We start from the raw sequence: 25,854 nt of genomic DNA, 5'->3' as shown, positions 1-25,854 counted from the left end.
GTGACGTACGACTTCCAACATAATGTCTTCCGACCAGCCGAGAAATATTCCTCTGCCAGGTATAAATGCACTTAACTCTTTTACCGGTCCGTTATTTATTACTATTGTTTATTTTATATACACTGACTGTACACGGTTCGTGTTCAACAACACTTTTATAAACAATTTAATCAATCATTTACCTCGCAGTACTTCCAAGGACAACTGGAATACAAATGTATCTGTTGCAAATGACTGCATGCTTGATGTAAAAGTTTTAAAAAGTTTGTGTAACCTTTAAAAGTGTTTAGTAATCTAAACGAGCACATTGCAGGCAGTCATAATAAATCACGTCATGCTTTGGATAAGATATGCTACACAAATGAAATGTTAGGGGTAGTGTTTCAGTTTTTGTAATGCTCTCACAATTGCCAAAGTGCTAACATCAAACATGTTATAAGAATGATTTATCTGTGTAGTGTACAGAACTGAGTAGTTTTATAACCCAGTTACTTTTAAAAGTCTGCTTTCATTTAAATAAGGAACGGATGTGGACAGATGGCGTAGAGCAGTGTTTCTCAACCCGGGGTAGGCGGACCCCTAGTGGCCCGTGTCGTAATTGCAGGGGGTCCGTAGAACTTCTTTAAAAATAAATTGAGTTATTATCTTGCATCAGGGTTTGAAATCAACACCCTCTAGACGCAGATAAGTTCCAACCGAGTCGGCTATTGCAGTCGAATTAAATGCCAAATGTATGGTCACTTTAAATTGTGTTCATAAAATGTCATTCACTTTGCTGTGAAGGTTCATGTAAACCAAATCATATTCTGCGCATTTCTGACTCAAACATAAGCTACTCATCTTGCGGGATCATTAAGAGCGGTCGGCGTGAGAGAGAGTCGACTGCTCTGTTTGCTTTTGAAAGCGCGGCCAGTATGAAATGCGTGCATGATTATACGCGTTCGTAGCGCTTGCTTGTGCATCCATTTTCCAAGCAAAAAACGCATAAAACAACGAACAAGTGACATTTTTACTCAAAGGAATAAACTGTTTTTAAGTGTAATTGTATTGCAAAAGTCATATAAACTTCCCAAATGACCGTTTGGGAACCACCGTGAGAGCTGCAGTCAAAAAGCGGAATGGGCAATGGACCGCCCACTATATATGATAAATATTCACAACGAGTTATTACAGAAAGAATTTATTAAAGTATTTATTGTTTTTGTCCCCACCACTTTTCAAAACAAAGTTACGCCACTGAAGGAATGCGTCAGGTCAGGTGCGCGTCATGGCAAGTTGGGCAACTCACTGCTCTTGCCCGCCAGAGTTCAAAGTCCGCTCCTGATACTAGAAGTTTAAAACGTTTTTTTTATTGAACAAAGGATAGCCTCTATATCACGTTGGTAAATGTGTAATTGTTTTTAATCATTTTCTACAGATATTAAACATTATATAATGGTTACAACGCCAACTGATCAGTACTGGTTGGTGTAAGTCTTCGTTGACAAATTAATATCAAAAGAATGAACTGAAGTTACGTGTTGGTTTATACTGTTGGAGACACTGAAATATAATGTTTTGGCGCGTAATTGTGATTAATGTTTAATTGTAATGCAATTGAAAACTATGAAATTGTCACATGTCATTTTAAGTTAGGCTTCCATATATAGACTTTCCTATTTTAGTGGAATGATGTTGTTGTGCTGGGGACAGAAAATGGGACGGGGTGTGAGCGCGGGGGTCCATGAGGATGTTTTGAGATATGATGGGGTCCAGTACTCCAAAAAGGTTGAGAAGTCACTTTCACTTTTAGGTGTTCATAGCGTCCGTGTTTGCGCAAAGGTTTGTCACGTTTCGTGCAGAGCTCCTCGCCCCTATGGGATTAGAATCCCATACTCGCCCAGAGGATCGTTATGCTTGAACGATTGACGATTGGCTCTTTTTAATAGAAGGCGGGACTTCCGTCGCTTGTTCCTTCATTCATAATAAAGGCACTGCTGTATTATCTGATTTTCAGTTTTAGCATATTCAGTGACGTACGACTTCCAACATAATGTCTTCCGACCAGCCGAGAAATATTCCTCTGCCAGGTATAAATGCCCTAACTCTTTTACCGGTCCGTTATTTATTACTATTATTTATTTTAATATACACTGACTGTACACGGTTCGTGTCGAATGAATGAAGAGTTCAACAAAACTTTTATAAACAATTTAATCAATCATTTACCTCGCAGTACTTCCAAATACCACTGGAATCAAAATGAATCTGCTGTTGCACATGACTGCATCCTTGATTTGTTAATGTAAAAGTTTAAAAAAGTTTGTGTAACCTTTTAAAGTGTTTAGTGATCTTAATGAGCACATTGCATGCAGTCATAATAAATCACGTCATGCTTTGGATAAGATATGCTACACAAATGAAATGTTAGGGGGGAATTGTAGGGCTACAGAATATTGTGATGTACATACATTTCTTTCTGAAATAGCCTACTTTACAAATGTGTATATAAATTCATAAACACCAATATGGAAGCAAAAAAGAGACATAATGTTTTGAAATTTAACAGTCTATGAATACTTGATTTTGAATTATTTTACTTTGGAAACCATGTATTCGAATTTATTTGTTTCGAATTTACCTCTATGAAATTTAAATAAGAAAATTCTTGATTTCCAATTTAAAAACCTGAATTTAATGCTCACAAATTCAGATACAAAAAAATCAATTTACAGAATTTCAGATAAAATACATTCAGATTGATCAAATTTGATTGCTCTTATTCAGATCTCAAATTTCAAGTTAATACTTTTCAAAGAAACATATGTCTAATTCGACTGCTCAAATTCAGATCGAAAAATTCAAGTTAAATATTCACATGGTAACATCCGGGCTACCCAGGATAGGAAAAACAGTTGAGCCCAGAGCCCGTCTGCAATTGAACCGAACCATTGAACCGAACCATTGAACTGAACCAATAAACCGAACCGACGTCAGTCGAAAAATAATAATAATAATAATAGTTCCAAAAAATAATTAGCAACAACATACTTTTGTTCTGTAGAGTCTGATTGTACATAATCAGCAAACTTACCGGAGCGCCTTCGTTTTCCCTAGATGTCATCTTCTTAACAGGTTTAATTTCCGTGCCTTGGCCTCTTCTTGAAAGTGAAAAAGTGAAGTGAAAGTGACTAATTTGTCAGTTATGGTGACCCATATCCGAGATATACCTCTGCTTTTAACCCATCCAGAGAGTAGTGAACACACGCACAGCAAGTGGTGAACACACATACACCCAGAGCAGTGGGCAGCTATCGCTGCAGCGCCCGGGGAGCAAGTAGGGGTTAGGTGCCTTGCTCAAGGGCACCTCAATCGTTACCCGCCTGACCTGAGGATTGAACCGGCAACCTTCTGGTCACGAGTCCAACCCTCTAACCATTAGGCCACGACTGTCTTGGATCATGACAGTCAGGTTGTCGTGCTCTGATAGGCCGCCCGACGTCGGTTCATTTGTTCGGTTCAATGGTTCGGTTCATTGGTTCGGTTCAATGGTTCGGTTCAATGGTTCGGTTCAATTGCAGACGGGCTCTGGGCTCAACTGTTTTTCCTATCCTGGGTAGCCCGGATGTTACCATGTGAATATTTAACTTGAATTTTTCGATCTGAATTTGAGCAGTCGAATTAGACATATGTTTTCTTTGAAAAGTATTAACTTGAAATTTGAGATCTGAATAAGAGCAATCAAATTTGATCAATCTGAATGTATTTTATCTGAAATTCTGTAAGTTTTTTTTTGTATCTGAATTTGTGAGCATTAAATTCAGGTTTTTAAATTGGAAATCAAGAATTTTCATATTTAAATTTCATAGAGGTAAATTCGAAACAAATAATTTCAGATACATGGTTTCCAAAGTAAAATAATTCAAAATCAAGTATTCATAGGCTGTTAAATTTCAAAACATTATGTCTCTTATTTGCTTCCATACTATGCACCAACCTCTTCTTTAATACTACAACTACTATAATATTATTATTAGTAGTAGTAGTAGTTATGTAAATGAATAAGGAAGTCACAATTTGATCCAACTTATCCATCAAATAATTAAATACAAATAATTTTGTTGTTTTTGAAAGGAAATTGCCACAATTTATATTCTCCTTATATAGATACAAATATATAATATACATTAATGTTCAAAGGTTTAGTGTCACTTATCTAATTTCATTATTCAGTCCACCTTTTTTTCATTAAAGGAGTCATATGACACGGCTAAAGCGAATATTTTTGTTTGTAATATTATATGTATAAACGATTTAAGGCTAAAAAACGCTGTATTTTCCACATACCGTGAATGTTTGTATCTCCTCTTTGCCCCTTCTCTCTGAAACGTGCAGGTTTTTCACAAAGCTCATTGCTCTGGAAAGCGAGGTGTGCTTTGATTGGCAAATTAACCATTGCATAGTGATTGGTCGAAGCGTGATATGGAAATGTAACGCCTCTTACCATATTTGGAACATCAGGTTCCAAAGCAACTGTACTGACAGGTATACCCTTACCTGGGTATACATTTGGGCGGTCTTAGTCTACTCATACCACAAACTGATGTGTGGATTTGTGGAAATGTGGTTACACAAGGCGTTTCAGGCAGGTCTAGATGAGCATTTGCATTTGGATACAATGCATCTTTTGTTTCGACACTTTATTTTGTGCAAATTTTCTTGTCTAATACATGAATGGGCAACTTATAACACACTAAAAACACAGAAAATCACGTGTTCGCGCCATATCACGCCTATAAAATGTTAGTTTTGTTTGATTTAACTCATTTTCTGCACACTATATTTGTCTACAAAATCAATTTGAATCATTTTGGCAAATGCCTTCCAATCAAAAGGTTTGTTAAACGTGTCACTCAAATGATCCTAGGCAGTAGTTTTATTATCATCTATAAAACTATTTTCATGCCTTTTAGATTTAGGTTTTTAGAAAAACTCAGTCAAGTGCATTTTTCCGTTTCTTCTGCTCCATAAACAAAACAAAACACAAGTTTAAAACACAAAACATATATTTGTTCTCAACAATATACATGTTTAATTCTTAACAAGCATATTGTTTGTCTTATCATTAAAGGTTGTGTTTTTCTCCCCAGCCATGTTAGCTAAAGAATCAAAGCCAAACCTCAGCCATTCCCAGGTCACAGAGGCAATCCGGAGGCTGTATGGTCTGAACGCATCTGTTATTCGCCCGTTGCCCAGTTATGATGACCAGAACTTTTATGTGGAATCAAGTGAAGGTGGAGAATACGTGCTGAAGGTTATGAACTCAACAGACAGTCAGAACGTCACTCTGATGGAGCTACAAACTCACGCTATGAATTTCTTACATCATAATGGCCTTCCAGCTCAAACGGCTCTGCCCACCCTGACGGGTGAGCTCATGAGCCTGGAGGACTTTGGTAAGCTGTCAATTACTGTAAAAAAAGTGTCTAAGTAACAAGGTATTGTTTGTTTTGTCATTTACAGTATATTTTTTAGTTCTTAACCAACTTTTTTTGACAGTTTGTGGTTTTGGTAAGCAGAAATATTTGGTGCGATTGCTCACCTACCTGTCTGGAACTACGATAGCCAAAATTACCCCCAGTCCCCAGATTTTGTATGAGGTTGGGAAAATGGCAGCTACATTGGATTCAATTTTACTGCAGGTACAGTCCTTCATTTCAAATGATTGTTTACCACAAACGTTCATTTTATTCAAGGTAAAATTCTCTTAAACTATTCTAATATATATAAAAATGGAACATTATATAATCAGCATGTTTGATATCCTTTTTGGAAAAGAACCCTCTGTTATTGCAAATCATATCATGATATGTATGTTTAAAACATTTTGAGTATTTCGAAAGATTTACAGTATTTAATTTCAATATATCGTCAGGGATGTTATTTTTATGTGTAAATACGGATTTCTGTATTTTTTTACCTCGCTGGGATCACCCGCGTCAATTGCATGAATTCAATTTATTTTAATTTGTGGCGGGATCGGGGATGTGCACATGGTAATCATACAGCTGGCCAACAGGATTCTTTCTACACTCTCTGCATCATGCACACGCTTGTTATAAATGCTGAGCGACCGCTTAATTAAGAAGAACGTCATTTTGGGAGTGAGCCTATCTTTATGTTTCCATAGAGTCCAAACAGACTAGTAGAAGCCAAACACGGCTGTTTTTGTACTAAAAAATGTGTGTGGAGTCATGTCATTTTTTATTAAGTGGGGAAGTGAAAAGCGTTTTGATGGCTTGAAACTATACAAATGGCAACTATACAAATGGCCGATCTAGTCACTGTAATATAAACGCGTTGTCGTCTCTACTGGAAGCATACATTTAAATGAACTAAAACCCAACATGCATCATTTGCAAAACCTGCGGATTAACTCTTTCACCGCCATTGACGAGTTATCTCGTCATTTAAAAAAAAAACGGTTCCCATCCAAAGATGAGTTATTACGTTAATCAGTGTTTTTACTGTTATACAGCAGGTGCCGCTTTTACACACCTTTGGGAAAAAGTACAGAATCCCTGAACCTAGAACGTATATGTTTTAGTGGTTTTTAATGATTGTTCTGAGTGTAATCTGGACGGAATCTTTGACAAAAAACATTAATTATCTCAGCTGTTTAATCAAAGTGATGCATTTTTGAAGACATCTATGGAGTGATAAAAAACTAACTAATGAATGAGGTTTCTTTTGTTTAAAAGCAGAGACTCTGTTCTTTCATTTGACAAATTGTTTGTCCATATATTGTTTACAGAAAATTTACTGTGAGCCATTAAAGTTAGGTGAAAATGGCAACTTTTTTTTAAAAAGGCTGGCGGGGAATGAGTTAAGGGCCTTTACCTGTGAGATGCGCCTCTTCTGTATCGTTTACAGTCGGCAGGAAGCGTTTTGCACGCTGCTTATGCACGCCGGGTACCTCGTGTCTTAGGCAGAGCGCTCCAAACGGCCAAAGCTGAAAAAACTCAACTCTAAGCATAAAAGCGCTTGACGTCGTTTGCGCTTTTTTCCAATGTCCAATCGAATATTGTTTAGGTGACTGTTAAACTAACACACATTTCAACTGATATTTCCGAAATTGGAAGACAGAATTGGGAAGTTATAATAGTTTGTTTTTGTGTTGCTAAGTGAAAAATATCTTTTAGCAGACAGTTTCCTGTTTTTAATCCTGTAAAATGTATTAGTTACATTAAACACTATGTTTGGGGGGATTGGGGTTGGGCCAGGGTGCGTGCGGTCGTACTTCTTTTTTATCCTTGGCTGATCACATGCCTGAGTGTGCATTACAATGAAAATAAAAAATTCTAACATTGACAGACGTGATCAATTTAACGTGAACTAATCATTTCTTGCTCATATAAGGATTTTTTATGTGTATATGATAATTGTTTGTTGTTTTTGTGTAGATGGAGCACCCAAACATCAGTTGTCTTCAGAGAGAAGGGTTTATATGGAGTCTATCCAGTATTCCGCTCTTGAATCATTATCTTTATGTGATGGATGGGAATCCTGTACATAAGATTGTTAAAGCAGTTTTGGAGCAGTACGAAACCCAAGTCGTACCCAAACTATCATTGTTTCGCAAGTGTACGACTTTTGATTTACTTAATATTTATTTTGATTTAAACACTCCAGAGTTAATGCAAACTTAATGACAACTATTTAAACAAAAGGCTGTCAAGCTTTAAAAAGCACCATAACTCAATCAAAGTATACTTTTAAATACAGAAATGTTACATGTGTTTGAAGTTAATTAGTGAACAATGATTTCAATTTGATTTAAAACTTTCAGAAGTTGCAAGTTTCTTCCTATTTATATAAAAAAGATCTTGAATTATTCCTTTCATTTCCCCATCGCAGGCATTAACCACGGAGACCTTAATGACCACAATCTCTTGATGGAACCCGACGGACCCACGAAGTACAAGATGTCTGGCATTCTTGATTTTGGAGATATGAGCAGCGGGTATTTCATATTTGAGCTGGCCATCTCTATCATGTACATGATGATCGAAAACCCCGATCCCATAAATGTCGGAGGGCCGGTGTTGGCGGGATGGGAAAGTGTTTTTTGTCTCAATGAAGCAGAAAGAGACTGTCTCTATTTGCTGGTTCTGGCTCGCTTCTCTCAGTCTTTGGTTCTGGCCCGGTACACGGTCACACAGCAGCCAGAGAATGAGGAGTATTTGATGACCACAGCAAAGACCGGCCTCCTGCACCTCTGCCGGCTTTGGGAACTAGGGAAAGAAGAAGTGGAAAGGATTTGGTTCCAAAGGGCTGCACAATTCAGACAGTAACCAGAGCTAAGTGTAGTAAATTGTTGTGCTTGGTGATTGTTCACCCAAAATGTAATTTCAAAACTGTATGAATGCAGAACACAAAATGTGTTTTTTAAAAACAACACAACATTAGCCCCCTTGACTTCCATTGTATAGAGACAAAACCCCTGAGACTTTTCTCAAAATATCTTATTTTGTGTTCAACAGAAAGAAAAGGAGTCAAATACAGGTTTTGATCCACACGAAGGTAAATAAATATGAGCTGCTCATTCAGAAAAAGAATCACAGCACAGACTGTCTCCTTTTTTCTTTTTAGTGAATTAAGAGTTTACCATGTATAGCCACCAATGCTTATTTTTACCATCAAAACGTTTTGAAGACTGTTTTCCTTTTGCCTTTAACCTGTTGTTGCACAAATAATCCAAAAGCATTTGTCCACAAATTAAAGTGATGTAAACTAATCTGATCATTGTATATTTACTATAAAATGGTCTGTCTGGAATGTGATGAAGGGCCACATGAATGTTTTGGGGGTCCAGTCTGTTCTGTTCACACAGGTAAATAAACCACCAGCTGACAATGAAGTTTGATATCTGGCTGCACAGAACTTTATCAAAGATCTGTTTTACTGCACAGATTATCTGTTGGTAAAGCTCTGAGATCTGATCAAATCTAAACCTGGCTGATATATTGTGTCATTGTTAGCATGTGTCCATTGTTGCTGGTGCAGATGCCAAACATGAGCAGGGTACATGCCATTAGTAAATACAGTATGAACAGTAATTAAAAATGTAAAATGATGTTTCTTTTCATTTATAATGGAAAATATTTGGAATGCTAAGATTAAGACACAATTGAATTATGGGATAGCAGCCCTGTTGATGTGTGACTAACAGAGAGCAGAAGTAGCATGTAGCCTACAAAGTGATCTTAATAAGTCTGGATAAATGTTTTCAAATGAATGGTAAAGCACGCAGTACAAATGTCCAAACATCACAGATGTGATTGTCCAGTTCTTTTGCTAAAAAGTCTTAAGAATGAAGGTCTCATGTGACTTATTATAATCAATATCATGTGACTACTGTAAATACTGAAGCCTTAGTGCTTCAGTTTTTGTAATGCTCTCACAAGTGCCAAAGTGCTAACAGCAAACATGAGGAATTTCTCTGTGTAGTGTGCAGTACTATGTAGCTTTATAACCCAGTAGTATTTTTTAATGTCTGCTTCCATCTAAGTACAGAACTGATGTTGACAGATCGAGTAGAGGAAGGTTATGTAAATATTCCTTAAGGACAACACACAAAATTTGTGTTACTTTCAATTAATCTTATGGTGCACCTTTATTTATTTGATACAATATTTAAACACAAAATTAGATTTGAGCTGTCTTAACTGAAAATAACTTGCCCTGTTATATGTAAAAATATGTCTGTTGCATTTTTTTGTGTCACATTGTATTTTTAAGGCATTTGAATAAAAGCGACTTAAAAAGCCTAAATTAACCAATGCCTAGTCCTGGTTTAGGCTAAGCCTTGTCTATGAAATCGGCCCATAATGTGTTAAAAAGCATAACACAAACAGTGAGTTAATAAGGAACACATCCTTTTTTACAGTGTACAGTAAGCATTGATCAAATTTGTTTAGATTGTATTCAAAGCAGATATTTGCATATAAAATGTGCAGCTTCTTTGACAGCAGCTTTTAACAGTGACTGAGTGTGCAGTATGTTTGTACTTCCACAAGACGTCGTGGTTACTGCACGGAGAGCAATAGACCTTGTCTTGGCACTACAAGCTTTTACTTCTCATCAATTACTCACAAGGGCCTACACAAAAAAACATTGCGACATCAGAATCAGATGTCTATAGATGGCCAATGGACTACATAAGAAACTGTTTAAGCAATAAGTACCATTTTGTCATTCATAGCAGGTATAGGCCTATTCTCTGCATGCTATGTGTCAAATAATGTCAGGTTCCAGGTTCTTGCTGAGTTGGGAACTTCTTAATGAAAAGACGACTGAATGGATTGACAAATGTGTCCAGCCTTTAAGGCAGTGGAAATGCTTCAGAAATATATTTTTAAGTATCTCAATGCTTTAGGGGGGATAATGATTCAAGATAGGCCCTACTCTATGAAGGTATATACTTGAGACCGTAAGACATGTAAAAGTTGACAGGTATCAAATCAGCTACAGCTCATTACAGCTTACTTGGAAATGCCCCATCCCCTAAATGTAAAATACATGAAAACTTGGCAATGTTTTTAAGCTTTTAATCATACTGATCATCTGACACCCTTAAGCCATTATAGCATGCAACCCAACATGGCAACCCAAGGCAAACCGATGATGACTGAAGACCTGAAACAAAATACGCCCATATCTACCTGTGTCACGATGTATGCTGATATTAGAAGTGCATTAATGCATTTTTTAATACATTGTTTGGCAGGTGAATTTAGTTTTTGACTGGGATTATTGTTGAGATAATATTTCCACAAATCGATCATGTCAGTTTATATTATAGCAACATGGCTAGTGATTCATTCAGTGCATTTTAAACATTTTCTAAAACATTTACTTGTATAAGCGCACAGCAAAAAAGGAGAGATAAGAAATTGTAACAAACGAAACTTACCAAAGTGTGAAAGGAAGTAAGAAAACTTAACAAAGCACAAACAGTGATGTGTGAACAAGTGAGTGTACTTTTTCATCATTTTACAACACATTGCAAAATAACGTGGTTTGAAATGTGTTGTACAAGAAATGTTGTGTAGTTACTACTTAAAATTTACGAATACATTTTTCAGCATCACATTAACACTAGAGGTAGCCTATATGCAACATCTTGGCTCAATAAATACAATTAAAATCAAGGGGCATGATGACAATAAATTAACACTTTTAAAAATAGCCGGGCTGTTTAAACCCATGGGTTTGTTAAAATATGAGCAAAACCAACTGTTGGTTTAAATAAATCTAGAAAAGGTCCATATGAGACTCAAACTTGTTTTTTTAACAACCTAGCATATTGCTTACTGACAAAATATTTTAAATTCTATTCATTTTTGTCAAATATTTATGCAGGTCACTTCCTGATGTCACACAACAGTAGCTGATGACATCAAAGCACACGGACCCTCCCTCATTAATGTGTGTATTAGTCAACTGCTTCAGCAACCCATAAACACTTCGTCAACATGACTCGCACAAGTTGCATCACCCTTCTGTTTCTCGTGCTCTGTTCCCTCAACTCTCAAGGTGAGTTTATTTACTTTTTTATTGCAAAAACATCTGAATTGAATATTGAAACGAATAGGCCGACACTGTAAAACTTTGATGTAGACTTTGCAGTACATTAGACAGTAACTTACTGTAGATTTAATTTCTTCTTTATAAACTAATACAATTATTACTGTTTTCAATGACTTTAATCAAAATTAAAACACTCTTTTTTTTTCTCACTTTTGAGATTCAAAATGAGCTAGAAGAGACATCAGCACGCAACATTACAAAACATGACATTGTTCCTAAGCATTTTTGTCTTGTTTTCTAGTAAAAGATTTAAAACTTCTTAAATTACGATACATTTACATATCAAGAAAGTGACCAAAGATATTTAGTCTTGTTTTATGAATAAAAAATAATTAAAATAGTTACGTTTAAGCTTAAAACAATAAGTTGTAATAATTTGTTAATTAAATCTACAGTAAGTTACAGGCAAACTTGCTGCCAAATTACAGCAAGTTTATACAGTAAGTTACTGGCAAACCTGCTTTGAAATTACAGCAAAGTTTACAGCGTATGTATCTATGTATTCTTATAACTCTGTTCAGTTTTTTACACACTAAACCCCAGTAAATGCTGTCTGAGATGCTCGTGACAGCTCATCTCTGGTTAACACTTGGCCTTTTGCCTTGTGGTTACAGGAAGTCCCCCGACCTCAAATGCTCTTGAATCTATGACTAAAGATGCTCCAGAAGAGGGTCTTGTTAGCCTAACCAGTGATGCACGGCCTCCCCTCACCAACGTCTCGATCCGTCCCGTTCTTCAGCCCAAAGAAAGCATCCCGCCTCGGTTTACATACATCTTGAAGAACCCTCAGGGTAAAGTGTGTGTGCGGGTCAGTCTGGGAGCGGAGTATGTGGTGAGAGAGAACAAAGTAAGTCTGTTAGAGTCTCAGCACTTTTACTTGACTCCTCAGCATATACGCTCAAGGGGTGAGAACTCACATTTGGTTTATGAACAACCCTGTGGCAAACCAGATAACGGTTCGCCAACGGTTCGGTGAACATTCATGCGTATCAAGTATTTTGTCATATAATCAATATTTTAAAAAGCTGTCAGCCATTGCTCTTTAAACAAAATTCTTAATAAGAACAGACATTTTCTGTCAGCTGGACCAACAGAAATATACTGTAAAATAACAGTTCTTTTCCTGTAAAATTACAGAATATAAGGATACGTAATAAAATGATGCACTGTTTATGTTGTAAATTTGCTGTATTTTTATGTAATTGAAGGGTTTTTGACCGTATTTAAAAAATAAATTGTAAAAAAATCTGGAAGCTGGGGCGGCACAAATAAACTGTAAAATAACGTTTTTTCCTGTAAAATTACATGTTTTTAATTTACTGTAAAAAACATTATGTTCTTTTACAGTAGCCTTAAAGTTACTATATTTTTTTAACATTTATGCAACCATAAAGAATAATTTAGATTTTAGTCATTTTGTCGTTTTGCATTGCAGAAGAAGTATTATTTCAACATCAATCCCAGTTTAACACGACCCACGGGATACTGTGGGGTCAGTGAAACTCTGCTCTCATTGGACTTTGATGGTGGAAATCTGCAGTTCGTTTTCAAGAAGGTCTGATTCATCTGAATGTATTTAGCACAAGAGCTTAATGGTCATTTTATTTTATTAAACAAACATCCCAACACGCTAATGTATTAATGTGTTGCATGTGTTTAACTATGTTTTTAGGAAGGCAGCTTCTCATATGTGAAATCCATTAAAGGTCATCTGAAACCTGCCCCTCCTTGTAAAAATTGCAAAAGTAAGTATGAACTACACAAAATTCCCCAGCAGTCCCAATAAAGAGAAACATGTTTTGCATAAATAATAGATACTACTGAAGCTACTAGATTTTCATAACAGTATATCACCCGTCCAGACACAATATGTATTTTTAAGCATTTAAATTTTTTTAAATAAGATGCATAAAATATGCACATAGTTAGAATAAAATAAAATTTTGGTCAGTGCTTTGTCAAAGAAGGAATGAAACATTACTAATGTCACAATGTTTTTTGTTGGAATTACTGTTTGCCATTAACCTTTTTCGCACACTCAATAGACAAAACGTACGTTGGAGTTATGGCTCACGAAAAGCTATTCAAAGCCACCAATGGTCTGAGCTTCAAGTGCAAAACTGAGACAACACTTATACTGGCAGACTTCTTCAGAGTCAAACTCGTACCTTTGCAGATTCAAGCCTTTGATCTTAATAATGGAGGCTTTGGAAAAGGTACTGTGGATATATATGTATTTTATTTTTAAAATCATGTTAAGTAAAAAACTCTTACTTTACATTTGAGCTTTCCTGTAGCTCAGTGGTAAGAGCATTGCAAGGTTGTGGGTTCGATCCCAGGGGATTGCAAATACCTATGTAAAATGTATAGGATAAAGCAATGTAAGTCGCTTTGGATAAAAGCGTCTGCCAAATGTCTAAATGTAAAGTAAATGTACATTAATGGGATGCATTAATGGGATAGTTCATCCAAAAAAGAACATTTTGTCATCATTTACTCACGCTCATGTAATTTCGTCCCTGTTTAAATTGCTTTGTTCCGGGTTTGGGTTTTCTTGGTAGGATGTAAGATGGCAGATGGCAATCAATAATACACTTTTAAAAAAGACCCAAAATAAGCTGTCTAATGAAACTCTGTAATGGTTTTAATGGTCTTTGTAATGGAAACCAATAGAACCATTGGTTTTCAGCAGTGTGGTTTAAATAATACTATAGGATGCATGCATGATTTATATTCATCAAAGAAAACTCAATTTTTCTGATTTTATTTCAGAGGTTGAGTGCTCGGCGGATTATAACAGACGGATGATCCCGATTATCTTGGGCGCTGTAGCTGCAGCAATTTGTCTCATTGCAATTCTTACCTATTTGCTTGTCCGTGAGCGGCGTGGGCAAGGCTATGAACAGCTCTGAGGCTCTATATGTGCATTATGCTAAGCACTCTCTCGTGATTTCATCATGTTATATTGTTTGACTTTAGTAAACAGTACTGTTGCTCACTGTAATAGTCCTCCTTTGATGGCTAGTTTTCATTTGTAGAGAAATAACTCAAATGCAGTCAAATATATTTTGAAAGGATTATCAAATACCTCTTACAAATAAACACAAAAGACTGTAAAACGTATCGAAAATAAACTCTTGTGGATTTGTATATAATAAAAAAGCATTTAGCAGCCATACTTTGCCAAGTAATTAAGTTTATTGCAAAGTATTTGAAGCGTGAATTTATAACAAACTCCAAATTGTTGACCTAGTTTGATAAAGGTTAAGATGTAAATGAATTTGTATTACTGTACGTTTACAAATCTATAACTTTTAACTGAATGAATGTCGCTCTGTAATCTTCTAAGTATTTTTAGGCGGATATAAGTGTTTTAACAACTTGTGTTTAATCCATGCTTTATTTCTGGATGAATATTCTGTGAAACACTGTTTGCCTTCAACATGTTCTCAAGATTTTCGTTTAATATATATATGAAAGTTTGTTAATATACATTTGTGCAAGATGTAAAAATATGGACATTGATGGGCATTAACACACAAATTAATGAGTAAACCAAAGACAGACACAGTATTAAAGGGGGATAAGAGATTCACTGCTGATTTACATGCAGGGATGTTACGTGAAGACTGTTTAGCTAATTTTTATTATGTAAAAATTCATGTTTGGTGCTGTGGTGGAGAGGGGAGAGACTGCTGTTTACTGTGAGGTTTCTGTGACAGCCTGAAATAAAGACCCAATTACTATAAAGCTTTTAACCTTGCCCCTGGAATAAATGAAATTATGTTTATGAAACTTTTTTTAAATCGTATCGAAAACAAGCAGTTTAATCAACTTCATGTTTGGCATATAAGGACAGGAAAGCAAGAAGTGGCTATTTTTTCATCATTATTCAGCCTACATTATGCACCCATGTCAACTTTTACAGTTTTTCACAACTTCCTTAGAAATAACTGCTGTGTAACTGCTAAAATTGTTGTCAATTTATATTTTATTATGTTTAGCTTTTTTTAGTATATTGAAATAAAACCCACCTTCCCTAATTTGCTATCATTTATTTAATTAATCTAGTTAATTTTTTTGTTTATATTTATTTTACTTAGCCTACTTCTTTATAGCGATGTGTGGTGAAAATGCGGAAGTTAGAGATCTTGACTGCATTATCTGCTTTTCTTTAACTGCTTTTCAGTTAAAAAAAAAAAAACTAGTAAAACCTCAAGGCTAGAGTATTTTGACATACTACATATCCCACAATACCTGCACACACGCTTCAGTTTCCGCCTCCCGACTCTCTACTCTAATTGGCTGCCGAAAGTACGGCAAGCTGCTAAGGTTAAACCGTTCTTCTGTCGGTTCTGGCTAAACTTATTACCAGTAAATATCATTTAAAATTGATAAATAACTTCATTATGACAACGAATGTTATTATTCGGTTAAGTATCATCTAATTTGACTTGACGATGTAGCTGTGAAATTCATGAAATAGATCAAGTAACGTTAAACCAGACGTTTTAAGACGAATCAATCGTTTGGTACTGCTAAATGCTAACACAGTCAACATGGCTACAGTGTTTCTGACAACTCACACGAGCAGAACTTTAAACAAACATCTGCTGTAAGTTCATATCTACAATATTATTAAGTGCACATCTACACGATTATAAAGGAAGCATGTATGTTTTAATTCTAACTTAAATGTGAATATTTAGCTAGACTTCAGTGTTCTGTTTTTAGCAATTGAAGAGATGTGCTTAATATGTTGTCATATTAAATGTTACATTATAAAACTGATGCATATTGCGTTACATTAAACAAGCAAGCAAACTGCTTTTGAAAAAAAAAGACAAGAAACCTGAAATAGACTTAAATGCAGTTATTTTTACTGTGCGGATAAACTCTGGATAATGAATTTTACATATATTGTTAACTAAAGAGATGTTCTAAAAGTTTTTTTTGGTGCTAATATGTATTTCATTGCATGAAATGGAGAGGTCACCTCTGCAGATGTATGTGCCCTTGACCGTAGCAAACCCAATCTGTTCACACTGTTTACTAAGCTCAAAGTAATAAAGTCAAATAAAGTTGATCTACTCCGATCTCACATTCTCTTGGCTTTAGGAAACTGATCTGGACTAATGGATCGGTCAGATATGCATCCGTGGGTAAGATCACATAGGAAACAATTAGTTTACTGTCATTGAGATGTGCAAGGATGCTCATATGTGTCTTTGTTCATATTTGTATAGGCAGGATTGAGAAAGTCCTCATTGCTAACAGAGGAGAGATAGCTTGCCGGGTAATGCGGACAGCTAAGAAGATGGGTGTTCGCTCTGTTGCCGTGTACAGCGATCCAGACAGACATTCCATGCATGTGGCCATGGTGAGAAAATATAAAAGTGACTTTCTTTCTTCTCTAGTCATTGCCATCTAGTAGAGAAGTTGACAGAAAAGTATTGTCATATATTACAATATCACTGCAATAATAGGCAGATGAAGCGTATTGTATCGGACCTGCGGCGTCTCAGCAGAGCTACCTACGCATGGACAGGATCCTAGATGTGGCCAAGAAATCCTGTGCACAGGTATTTCAATGAGTGAAAATGTTTTGTAACCTGAGCATTACAGTCGACTTCAAACGTGAAAAATAAACTAGATGTTTTTTTGGCAAGGCGGTACATCCCGGATACGGTTTCCTCTCTGAAAATACAGAGTTTGCTGAACTGTGCAAACAGGAAGGCATTATTTTCATCGGTCCGCCTTCATCTGCCATTCGGGACATGGGGATCAAAAGGTGCAAATAAGATGCTTTAAACATCAAAGTTTGTCTAGATATTTTTTTCCAGTTTCTTTTCTTATTGATATTCTAAATTAAATCAATATTTTCGTCGTAGCACATCTAAACACATTATGTCAGCTGCTGGCGTGCCTATCATCGAGGGTTACCACGGAGAGGACCAATCAGATGAAAAGCTTCAAAAAGAGGCAGCAAGGATCGGTTACCCCGTGATGATCAAAGCTGTTCGTGGTGGCGGTGGGAAAGTAAGCTGAACGTTGTACACAAGAATAATTTGGAATAATAATACACTGTTCATTCTCCTGACGTCTCTGTGCTTCATTGATTCGCAGGGAATGCGAATTGCGCTCTCAGAAGAGACCTTTCATGAGCAACTGGAGTCCGCAAGAAGAGAAGCCCGCAAGTCTTTCAATGATGATGTCATGCTGATCGAGAAGTTTGTTGAAAACCCCAGGTCTGGTTTGTTTGCTTAATTCCCAAACAGTTCTTGCCGTGTGACCTTCTACAGTATGATATATGAGTATTTGTGTTGTTGCGTTAGACATGTGGAGGTTCAGGTGTTTGGTGACCAGCATGGGAACGTGGTGTATCTGTTTGAGAGAGACTGTAGCGTTCAGAGACGACACCAGAAGATCATTGAGGAAGCTCCAGGGGTACGAATGACGCCATGCATCAGTTACATTCTTACATCCTTTGATATGACTTATTTGGCGTAGTCGGCAGGATGAACTTTGTTCAAGTAACATCTCTCAAATCTAAAGATTTTTCTAGGTTACAATAAAGTACGATGCATTAGATATATTTATCTGTTTTATATTTACTCTGATCTCTCATGACCTCTGCTTATTGTTAGCATGAGAAGTTAGTTACACAAAGAGACGTTTTTTCATCACATAGGAGTGACGTGCCTGATTTATTAATATATTCGTTTTTTTGCTGGTGACATTATTGGCTGTGTTCGTGTCATAACAGCCAGGCATTAGTCCCGAGGTCAGACGGAGACTTGGGGATGCAGCAGTGCTGGCGGCTAAAGCCGTCAACTATGTCGGAGCAGGTGAGGATTTTTTATGCATTCTAGTTTGCCAGTGTTCAACAAGAAGGAAATCATGTGATCTTGTTCACTGTATAATAAATAAATATTGTTGATAAAGAACGATATGGAGTTTTTAATGCAAAATATGATGTATCTATTTTTTATTTTTAACATTATTGTAACAGGCACTGTCGAGTTCATCATGGACGCCCAGCACAATTTCTACTTCATGGAGATGAACACCCGTCTTCAGGTGGAACACCCCGTTTCAGAGATGATCACAGGAACCGATTTGGTGGAGTGGCAACTGCGGGTGAGACAAGGGCCAATGGCGCAGTCTACAGACCAAACTGAAAATGGCATCCTTGTTTAAAGGGCTAGTTCACCCAAAAACTAAAATTGTTTCATTATTTACTCACTCTCAGGTTGTTCCCAAGCTGTATACATTTATTTGTTCTGCTAAACACAAAGGATGATGTTTGGAAGAATGTCAGTATCTAAATATTATATCTCATTTCCCATTGACTATAGTAGATAGACGATAGTATTTACTTTCACAACTATGGCAGTAGATGGGGTATGAGATCTGTTTGGTTACTGTCATTCTTCCAAATATCTTACTTGGTGTTCAACAGAACAAAAACATTTAAACAGGTCTGGACAACCTGAGAGTGAATAAAAGACGACACAACCTTCATTTTGGTTGAACTTTCCCTTTAAAGCAGGTTGCCAAACTCTGAGATAAGAGCTGCATTTTCAGATATTTTTTCGTGAAATTTCTAAAGTACAGAGCCAGTTTTATGCTGCGGTGAACAAAATGAATCTTGTCAGATTTTCATCATTTTGATTATATTGAGGTAATAATGATATTGTTCATACTGACAACAATATGGCTACAACATGGCATCATTTTTTAAACTGTAGTGTTTATGTAGCATTCAGACTGATTAAAATAAAAAACAATAGGCTTTGCAAAGTAATAAACTACCATTGTTTTAAGTTCTCAACAAGGGGTCACAGTTATACCTTTATTTTCCACAAGGGAGCTATTGTATTTCTTTTCTGAAATGGTTATAATGAAAATGAGTTGTGTTGGCTCTGCCCATCAGGTGGCAGCGGGGGAGAAGTTGCCCCTCTCTCAGGAAGAAATCTTGTTGAGGGGTCACTCATTTGAAGCCAGAATTTATGCTGAAGACCCCAATAACAACTTCATGCCAGGAGCAGGGCCGCTGCTCCACCTGTCCACCCCGCAGGGAGATCAGTGCACACGGATAGAGACGGGGGTTCGAGAAGGTACTTCCCATTGAATTGTGTGAAATGATTGCCTTTACTGAATTTATTGATATGATGTACCTAGACATTTAATAGTTGAACTCACAAAGACATGTTCAGGTTACAGTTTATTCTAAAATCAAAACCAAAATGGTTTTCTTTCATGAAAACCTTTTTGCATTGTGATGCTCTATTTATTGACCCCCACATTTTGACTTTTTGAAGTACTGCTTCACTCAAGTTTTCAAAATTGTATTAAAATTGAAGGTAGTGCAACGTACTCTGCCATGTCACACAGAGGGTTAAAACTTAATATAATATAAATCATACATCTTTTTTTTCCAGACAATATATTTAGAACAATAGTTCAGAATTGTTCCCCTGTAGTCAGAATTCATAACTGTTTATTCTTTGTGACATTTTGGCTTATTTATTTTAAGGTTTTGTTTGTTTAATTATTATTATAATTAAATGTGTCACTCTAGACATGTTTATAGTTGTTGATTCATGTGTGCAGTATCTGTTGTTATTGTGTTTAAGGTGATGAGGTGTCGGCCCACTATGACCCCATGATAGCTAAGCTGGTGGTTTGGGGGGAAGATCGCTCCGCTGCTCTGAAGAAACTCAGATACTGCTTACGCCAGTACAACGTAAGCAAACTATATGTTCATACATCTAAAAGAAGATTTTTTAACCAAATAAAATTTGTACACAATACATGCCAAAAGTGATATTACAGGAGGAACATTAATAAGACATCTTTGTGATTCAAAAACAAATCATACGCACGAGCGATTTAAAACAACATGAAAAATACAGAATGTTTAGATTTTAGATTTCAGCCTATGGTATTAGTGATATTATTGGTGATACAATCTGACTCAAACAATGAGGTTGACCTTCACAGGTCGGAACACTTATTTACATAAACAACACATGCAAAACATACACAACAAATAAAAGAATGAAAAACGACAGGACTGGGCACTTAAGGCTTGTTCATATCAAGAAAGATAACTTTATTAGCGTCCACACCAAGATGTTCATGTTTATTATAGTGTTATTCACACGCTGCACTTTAAATGCAGAAGTTGGTTAAATTCAAATGGGTTTCGATTGAGTGACAAATGTTTTATCATTCATCAGCTGGAAAGACATTCTTAAAGTGATCTGATCTGTATCTTTATCATTAATGTTGTGATCTGATCTTGATATTAATCTTTGTAGTAAACATCCTGGGTATGAATGGAGACTCCAGCTCAGTATTGAATGTCTGTATAGTAATATCTCACACTGACTGATCTCTCTTTTATACAGATTGTGGGTCTAAACACCAACATCGAGTTCCTGCTGAGTCTATCAGGACATCCAGAGTTTGAAGCAGGAAACGTTCACACCAGTTTCATTGATCAGCACTATGATGAGCTCTTCCCAGCAGCACAGAAGGCGTCCGGAGAGATGCTGTGTCAGGCTGCCCTTGGTTTACTGCTCCGAGAAAAACAACACACTGACAGCTTCAGAAACCAATCCAACGGTGAGACATTACAAGAGATCTGCAGTATATTTTCAGACCATTCACAATATGAGCATTTTAGCAATACATAGACAGTATTTACATACATGAATTATATTAGAAAGTTTGTTTTTAATTCCTTGTCCAAGTTATATATGGAGAAATTGAAATCCAGTAAACCCATTAATATGAAGTCTATTGCTCATCTAGAAAACACCTTTAAAGTCCTGTGAATCGGAAGTTGCGATCGTTTATACATAGCGTATTCTGACACATTTCCGAGTGAAAAGGAATTTCAAAGGAGAAAATGAGTTGGCGCGGCTTCTGTTTTTCACTGCAAATTGATTGGATGTGTAAAAAAAAAACACAGCCGATGCATTGACTTTGAAATGAAACTGGCAGCATACTGACAGAAGAGGGGGAGGAGTAAACGGATGCTTCGGCCCAGAGCCATTGAGAGAGAGTTCTGCCAACGGAAGTCCAAAACGCTGGAGTGTCACGTGATTCATGGAGCTTTCAGATAGTTCAAGGAAGTTATGTTTTCTCTTTAAATGCTTTATTTCTTTCATTTTTTTATTCATTAAATGGCTTTCGTCTTTAAATGGTTTAGAAGTTAACCTCAGTTGGTCTGTTTAGTCACAGCTCCATGCGTTATTGGTAACTTCCGGGATATATTGAGACTGTGAAAAAACTGTTCAATTGGAGTTAACGTAGAAGACGCGACTCTCTCTCTCTCAATGGCTCTGCTCCGGCCAAGTCTTTTGAGATGGATAGTCATTTCATGGCGGAAGTGCATTTTTAGATTTTGACTGAAGATTAGGACGGTATGTGAATTTTAATAAGAAAATGACCCACATTGATAAGTTATTTACTATATACTTGCAATATTTAATGAAAAAATAAGAATTGTCATTTTTTATTTCACATGGACTTTAAAGGTGATGTGTGTAATTTTTTTGAGAGAAATGCAAACCCGCTAGATACTGCTAAATTTCAAACACTGGACCTTTAAGGGCTTCTGGTCAGAACAAATAAAATGCATGTTAGCTTTTTTTTACAAAATAGACATCTTTTTACCACTTGTTGTTGATGATTATGTAAGACTCTTATCTTATAAATACGATTGTTCTGGGGTCAGTTATCTATAAATCATAATTAATAAGCCGAAAACGCTTTAGGAAGTATTCCTGTACAATTGATGTCATTTAAAAACTGTATTTAAAATCAATGCCAGTTCTCTAGTAAATAAATTGTTGTTTAACAGTAGTTTCTTTTTGCAGACACTTACTCTCCATTCGCCTCCAGTAACGGGAGACGACTGAATGTTCTGCACTGCAGGAACCTGACCCTGCAGCTAGGGGACAATAGTAAGTGTTCACGCTCTAATAAACACACAAATAAAGCAAAGCTGGACCGTGATGACATCATCAGCTGATGACTGATATGCTCGTGTGAACACATAAGTGCTTGGGGTAATGGACACACAATGCTAATCATAAGCATAAAATGTGTTCCTATAACTCGGTTGAAAGAACATTGTGCTAGCAGCATCTTAGGAAAGACGCATACTGATAAGACTTAGTGACTTTAGATAATAGTCAGATTTTTTTAGTTATTTGCTTATCACAAATATATACACTCACCAATATGAACAGACAGTATTATGTTGTTTGTGTCGTCAGGGCTAAAGCTCCAAGATCAGGTGATCCTCTTTTGCTTTGATTTAATGCCCCGGCTTAAAATGTCACAGAATGAATTTACATTATTCTGAATGAATGCATGATGGGTGCGGCTATTAATAGGCCGCACACATCTTCATTCTTCTACTTGTCAAGACTGTGAGGTTCTTCTCCTGAAATAGCAGCATATCCTCTGCATTATGTATGAGCGGTAATGTGATGGCATTGATCATCAGAAAAGCAGATTGGAGCATAAATATGCTTGAGTCGGGTCATATTTCACCTTGAAAGTACTTATTCATTAGTTTTTCACAAGACTGCATCAATGTTTCATATTACATGGGCTTTTGTTCGTAAATGTGGCAGTACAACATATGCTGTCCTTGGAAAATGTACAGTATGTATTTTACTGTCGGGCTGTCAGAATACCAGATTTACAATTATTATGGCCAAACAAATTCCCAACAACTTGATATTTGATGATAAAAACAAAGCTTTTCGTGACATTTATTTGTAAATTAGTTTATTTTGTGTCTTCTCTTTTTGTTTGTTATTGTCGTGGCTCTTAAAGGGATAGTTCACACAAAAAAGAAGATTCTGTCATCGTTTACTCACCCTCTTGTTGTTTCAAGCCAGCATACATTGTATTGTTCCACTGAACACAAAAGAAGATATTTGGAAGAAACAGTTCTGGGGCACCATTGACTTCTATCGCGAAAAAATTGACTACGGTAGTCAATAGTGCCCCAGAATGGTTTGGTTTTCTATATTATTCTAAGTATCTAACCTGCAGATTTGAAACAACATCATTTATGTAGTAAATTATGAAAGAATTTTCATTTTAGGCTGAACTATCCCACCACAAAACCAAAATGGACAGTTCTTATTTTTATGTAATATTGCAGTGTTTATTATATATTTATTATAATAATATTTTATGAATTTGATTAGGTTACATAAATAAATAAAATTACCTACTCAAAGTCAGAAACCTCCCCTTACCCTTATAAGAATTTGTGGTGAACATAAAAATGATAATAACAATGTCACAATGCAAGAAAAGTTAATGCTTGCTTCACTTGGATGATTTATGAACATATTTGTTTTTTTTTGCAGAAGTGGCAATATATGTTACATACAATTCAGATGGGACATACAGCATGGAGGTACGTTTATATTTTCAGTTTTTAAAATCTTGACGATGTATTATGAGGCTCTATGTGGATGTATATTGTATTAAGAAACTGTTTTGTCAAATCAAAGTTCGTTTGAGTTATAGAACCGAGGCTGTTATAGTCAAGGAGTGTCATGCTTTTAAAAAAGTGAATGTGCAGAAATAATTGTTTTTTTGTTGTCAGAACGAAGGTCAGGTGTTTCACGTGTCAGGAGAGCTTCAGACGGAGGGTGATGTGACTTACCTGTGGTGCTCTGTCAATGGAGTGCTGTCCCGACCCAAACTGGTCATTCTGGACAACACCATACACATCTTTTCTATGGTGGGTTTGGTTGTGTTTATGAGTGGTGCTTTGTCACATGTGGCATGTCTGAGGGAACGACTTTTTATGGTCTTGTATGTTTTCTTTTGCAGGAGGGTAGTGCCCAGATCAGCGTCCCTGTGCCCAAGTTCCTGGCCGGTGTCAGTGCCACCAGTGCACAGGGAGGCGCTGTTGCACCCATGACAGGCACTATTGAAAAGGTTTGAATTTGTAAATTGTATGATCAGGATTTCTACTGCACTGTATCATAAAAAGTCCCATACAGTGTTGGTTTTCTGAGTTTTACCATACAGTAGACGTGTACACCTAGATGCCACATTTGGCCATACCACACAACATTTGAAGCATTGTCACTTGTGCATGCCATGTTTGCTCTCACCTTGTTGTATTTTGTTGGTTTGGCTGTTATAAAATTTGGGTCTACTCAACTGCGCAGTAACGTTTCATAATCATGAGGCATATCTGTATATATATCTATGAGTTTTACATTTATGCATCATTTAAAACAATCACAATGTCAGAGTGGTGAGCAATGTACAGTTTTACTAGTGTAACTGATGTTGTCTTTTGTTTGTAGGTCCTTGTCAAGGTTGGAGACTCTGTCCAGAAAGGAGATCCTTTAATGGTGATGATTGCCATGAAAATGGAGGTGAGGCTTCAACATCCAGATCTTATTCGGTGCATTTCATAATCCACTACTTATGACTCGTTTGTTTCTGTACAGCACACCATCCGTGCGCCCAAAGCAGGCATCATTAAGAAGGTGTTCTTTAAGGAGGGCTCACAGGCAAACCGGCACGCGGCTTTAGTGGAGATGGAGGAGAAGAAAGATGAAGCGGTGTAACAATACAATACATTTAGTGTGACGTCACAGGAATGTTTAAATGATAGAGGTTTGAAACTGGGACTGTTGGCTCCACACATCCCCAAGAAGCACTAAAAATGAATTTGGAAAAACCTTGTTTAACCTTTAGGAATTTTCTGTTGTTCTGTGTAGAATAAGAAATCTGAAGTAAGCTATAAACTTGTTTATCTAACACAACAATCTTTTCCGTTATTTCAGTCAGTGATTTAATTTCTTTGGCTTTTTTGTACAATGATGTCATTGTTTGGTGGATGATGTATTTGGCCCATTTTCTGTATGGCTACTGTTTAAAACGCTCTGTATGCTTGGTTTGTTTTCCGGGTCAGACACAGAGGACTGTAGACCGTCAATCCATCTCCCATTCTTAAGCTTATTCGGATGGATTTGCATTTTAACAAAACCCACTCAGGTGGAAGAGAAATGTTGTTGACTGAAGGTACAAGTACTTCTACCAAGTCAGAGAATACAATGGTGATGTGTCTTAACCAGACATGCTGTTCAGTGTACTGTAAATAGTAAACAACATTTGTGTTGTCAGTGTCATACTTTGTCAATTCTTTCTAAAAGCATT

General features: G+C 36.5%; 3 protein-coding genes across 4 annotated transcripts; all 3 read left to right on the top strand.

Moving 5' to 3' along the window:
- Positions 1 to 1,352: 1,352 nt before the first annotated feature.
- On the top strand, positions 1,353 to 8,899 carry hykk.2 (hydroxylysine kinase, tandem duplicate 2). 2 transcript variants are annotated; one of them, XM_056759632.1, is made up of 5 exons: positions 1,353 to 1,382; positions 5,130 to 5,435; positions 5,539 to 5,681; positions 7,443 to 7,623; positions 7,897 to 8,899. In XM_056759632.1, exons 2-5 carry the CDS (start codon positions 5,132 to 5,134, stop codon positions 8,331 to 8,333), a joined length of 1,065 nt encoding a protein of 354 aa, XP_056615610.1. In that variant the 5' UTR covers positions 1,353 to 1,382; positions 5,130 to 5,131; the 3' UTR covers positions 8,334 to 8,899. The 2 variants fall into 2 exon arrangements, with proteins under 2 accessions (XP_056615610.1, XP_056615609.1); XM_056759631.1 differs by lacking the exon at positions 1,353 to 1,382 and adding an exon at positions 1,944 to 2,069.
- lamp3 (lysosomal associated membrane protein 3) lies at positions 8,427 to 15,538 on the top strand. The gene is made up of 7 exons (XM_056759633.1): positions 8,427 to 8,562; positions 11,404 to 11,577; positions 12,246 to 12,478; positions 13,067 to 13,186; positions 13,304 to 13,376; positions 13,677 to 13,847; positions 14,404 to 15,538. The coding sequence occupies exons 2-7, from the start codon at positions 11,517 to 11,519 to the stop codon at positions 14,541 to 14,543; spliced, it is 798 nt and encodes a 265-aa protein (XP_056615611.1). The 5' UTR covers positions 8,427 to 8,562; positions 11,404 to 11,516; the 3' UTR covers positions 14,544 to 15,538.
- A 416-nt stretch (positions 15,539 to 15,954) lies between these two features.
- On the top strand, positions 15,955 to 25,826 carry mccc1 (methylcrotonyl-CoA carboxylase subunit). Its single transcript, XM_056759715.1, has 19 exons — positions 15,955 to 16,246; positions 16,750 to 16,793; positions 16,878 to 17,011; positions 17,118 to 17,213; positions 17,301 to 17,422; positions 17,523 to 17,670; positions 17,758 to 17,879; positions 17,967 to 18,078; positions 18,398 to 18,479; positions 18,644 to 18,771; positions 19,568 to 19,751; positions 20,271 to 20,380; positions 21,048 to 21,264; positions 22,524 to 22,610; positions 24,039 to 24,088; positions 24,281 to 24,418; positions 24,511 to 24,618; positions 24,996 to 25,067; positions 25,143 to 25,826. The coding sequence occupies exons 1-19, from the start codon at positions 16,191 to 16,193 to the stop codon at positions 25,260 to 25,262; spliced, it is 2,130 nt and encodes a 709-aa protein (XP_056615693.1). The 5' UTR covers positions 15,955 to 16,190; the 3' UTR covers positions 25,263 to 25,826.
- The last annotated feature ends 28 nt before the right edge of the window (positions 25,827 to 25,854 follow it).

This window comes from Triplophysa dalaica, chromosome 10 (assembly GCF_015846415.1).
Source record: "Triplophysa dalaica isolate WHDGS20190420 chromosome 10, ASM1584641v1, whole genome shotgun sequence".
Taxonomy (NCBI): domain Eukaryota; kingdom Metazoa; phylum Chordata; class Actinopteri; order Cypriniformes; family Nemacheilidae; genus Triplophysa; species Triplophysa dalaica.
Note: the sequence above shows the minus strand (reverse complement) of the source record. Positions and strands in the feature narration are given on the sequence as shown.